Source organism: Vicia villosa, linkage group LG4 (genome assembly GCF_029867415.1).
Source record: "Vicia villosa cultivar HV-30 ecotype Madison, WI linkage group LG4, Vvil1.0, whole genome shotgun sequence".
NCBI lineage: Eukaryota > Viridiplantae > Streptophyta > Magnoliopsida > Fabales > Fabaceae > Vicia > Vicia villosa.
The window spans coordinates 186,490,783-186,493,640 of NC_081183.1; the positions used below are offsets into that span (position 1 = coordinate 186,490,783).

At 36.8% G+C, this 2,858-nt stretch overlaps 1 protein-coding gene across 1 annotated transcript; it reads left to right on the forward strand.

Annotated features, from left to right (window-relative positions):
- Positions 1-661: 661 nt before the first annotated feature.
- On the forward strand, positions 662-2,070 carry LOC131600547 (uncharacterized). Its single transcript, XM_058872695.1, has 6 exons — positions 662-944; positions 1,048-1,239; positions 1,326-1,436; positions 1,536-1,617; positions 1,710-1,805; positions 1,891-2,070. The coding sequence occupies exons 1-6, from the start codon at positions 784-786 to the stop codon at positions 1,993-1,995; spliced, it is 747 nt and encodes a 248-aa protein (XP_058728678.1). The 5' UTR covers positions 662-783; the 3' UTR covers positions 1,996-2,070.
- The last annotated feature ends 788 nt before the right edge of the window (positions 2,071-2,858 follow it).

A 2,858-nucleotide genomic window follows, 5' to 3' on the forward strand; every position in this document is an offset into this window, starting at 1 on the left:
ATATGAGAGAAAAGTGCAACACTTCATCGGTGAGAGAAACTAGTGATAAGGCTAGTATCAACTATCAAAAGAAATTTCCCGAGGTAATTATAAGTTTTTTTCCTTACAAACTGTTCTATTTTATTAATGATAATGACTTTATATTTACTTTTGGTTTAGGGCATTTCATCTTGCCAACTATACTTATCGGAACCGAATTATCGACTAGTTGGCAAGGGAAAAGTGCACAACACTTCGGGAGATTTACTTCACCACAGACCGCTCCCGGATGGACACCTGAAAGTATCGGTGGATGTTGTATTAGATCGTGATGCGATTCTACCGGTACCTGACATGGTCTCAGAGACGACATTGCTGCGAGATGCAATAGGATCGTTTGTTGCATGGCCCTCGGAGCTCATTACCATTAGTGATGAGGTAAATTGAAAACGATTATGAATCATTTAGTTTTCGAATGTCAATTCTAAACCGTTTATTAATTATGTTTTACATTTTATTTTTAGACTGCTCCTATAAAACCCGCAATTAAGGGTAAAGGGATTTTACAGGAGGAGGAGTCTGTTGCATCGCTAAAAGAGGTACATTTAAAGTGTTAATATATAATCTGAATCAAAATATGCATGATTTTATATTTTACCTAACTTATATGATTTTTAGGCATCCGCTCGGGAGTCACAACAAGTGACGCAGCAGGTTCGTAGCGTACCACCCAGTGGTCCTCCGAAGCAAGCGGCAAGAAAAGGCGGTGCTTTTGTGCCTCGATACCGGGCGACACTCGCAACAATGGTTGATATGTCCGATATGAAGGATGGTGCTTTACGGGAAATCGATATGGATGAAAGTGTCTTCGGTATTGAGTTCAAGTCACATATTACAATTGACGACTTGCAAGAGATTTTTGACCAGGATCAACTAGGCGTCAGTAATATGCAATCATACATCCGGTAATATTCACTCATCCGATATATTATTTAATTAGTCCCACAATATAATTTATTTACACTTTTCAATAAAAAGAATCTAATGTTTATTATGTTTTTATTTAAGGTTGTTGTATGACAGAGTGTTGCGCGGGACTGCATTGTCTAACAGATTCCGGTTCGTGTCTTCCGCCCATTGCAGCGGAATGGAAATTGTTTCGGATCCGGAATCTGTTAGACAGCGCTTAGTCGATAGATTCATGTCCACCGGCAATACAGAATGTCTGCATCTTTGGGCGTATAATACCCGACCAGTAGGGTTAGTTTCTCATTCTTTATTCATCTAATCTCTGTTTCTTTAGTGTATAGCAATATTTTCATATAACCTATTGTTTTAATTTATAGAGCACACTGGTTGCTGCTTGCTATCAACCCGATAAGGGAAGTCGTGTATTATCTGAATTCGGTAAAGGGTGAATGGACCAATTATCCGGCCATGAAGGAAATCGTTGATTTGTAAGTGGGATCGTTCTAAATATATATTCGTGTATATTTATATATTTACTTATTTGTGGGATTGATCTAAACATATGCTTTTATATATTTGTTAATTAGATCAATACAAGTATTCCGTAGTCAACGGGACGCACAGGTATCCCGGACTAAATCAAACAACATCACCTGGATCGAAGTGCAGGTACATTACTTTTCACAAATTTGCTTATAATATTTATGCTACTTGGTAAAACAAGACAACTTATATAGAATCTTATTTGTTTTTCTATGTAGTGTCCGATACAGCGTAACAGTTCAGACTGCGGATACTTTGTATTGAGGTTTATGAAAGAAATCATTCAGGCGAATCAATTAGAGATTCCTCCCACGGTATAAAGTTATAACTTAAGATAATTTCATATAATTTATTACATTTACCTAAATATATTATTCATATTATGTTTTTGTTTTATAGTACCTTGACGAATTCCGTGCTGCTGGGTACTCGAAGCTAAAGTTAGAAGAAATCAAAGAGGAATTGTGTCAATTTTATATTAAGCAATTTTTCATGCAGATTTGAACTATAATATTGTTGATTTTGTAATGATGTATATATATAATTTTGTAATGATGTATATATATAATTTTGGATATTATAATGGTATATATTAGTATATATATTGTCTTACTGATGGCTGAAATAATATAGTCGAAAATATATTACAGGTCGAAAATATATTACAGGTCGAAAATATTACAGGTCGAAAACATTACAGGTCGACTGGGAGGATTAAATTATAGGCTGCACATAAAAATACCTCATTTAGCAACTACAGCGCTTCTAAAAAGCGCTCTTAAAGGTCCACATACTAGAGCGCTTCTTAGTAAAAGCGCTGGCAAAGACCAGTAAAAAAGAAAAAAAAACTAAAAAATTACGCAGCATACAAAAGCGCTTTGGGAAAAGCGCTCTGGTAGGCCCCCCTATGAGAGCGCTTTGTCTGGAAAAAGCGCTCTCATAGGGGGGCCTACCAGAGCGCTTTTCCAAAAGCGCTTTTGTATGCTGCGTAATTTTTTAATTTTTTTTGCTTTTTTACTGGTCTTTGCCAGCGCTTTTACTAAGAAGCGCTCTTAAAGGGGGGTCTACCAGAGCGCTTTTTCCAGGAAAGCGCTCTTATAGGGGGTCCTACCAGAGCGCTTTTTCCAGGAAAGCGCTCTTAAAGGGGGGGTCTACCAGAGCGCTTTTAAAAGCGCTTTCGTAGCCTACGCCAGCGCTGGCTTTGGCAGCGCTTTAAAGCGCTGTTAAAGGCCAAAAAAAGCGATGTGAAAGCCCTTCCGTGTTGTAGTGTGTTATTTTTACATATTCGAAAATAAAGAACACTACGCTATAATGATTTAGTATGTTATTTAATTACATCAAAATTAATATTATATGAAAGTTTATTT

Bases quoted from the DNA above. Each gene is read 5' to 3' on its own strand.
- LOC131600547 (XM_058872695.1), top strand. From the start codon at position 784: ATGGTTGATATGTCCGATATGAAGGATGGTGCTTTACGGGAAATCGAT. The intron at 945-1,047 runs GTAATATTCACT...TTTTTATTTAAG, and splicing joins AATATGCAATCATACATCCG to GTTGTTGTATGACAGAGTGT. The intron at 1,437-1,535 runs GTAAGTGGGATC...TTTGTTAATTAG, and splicing joins ATGAAGGAAATCGTTGATTT to ATCAATACAAGTATTCCGTA.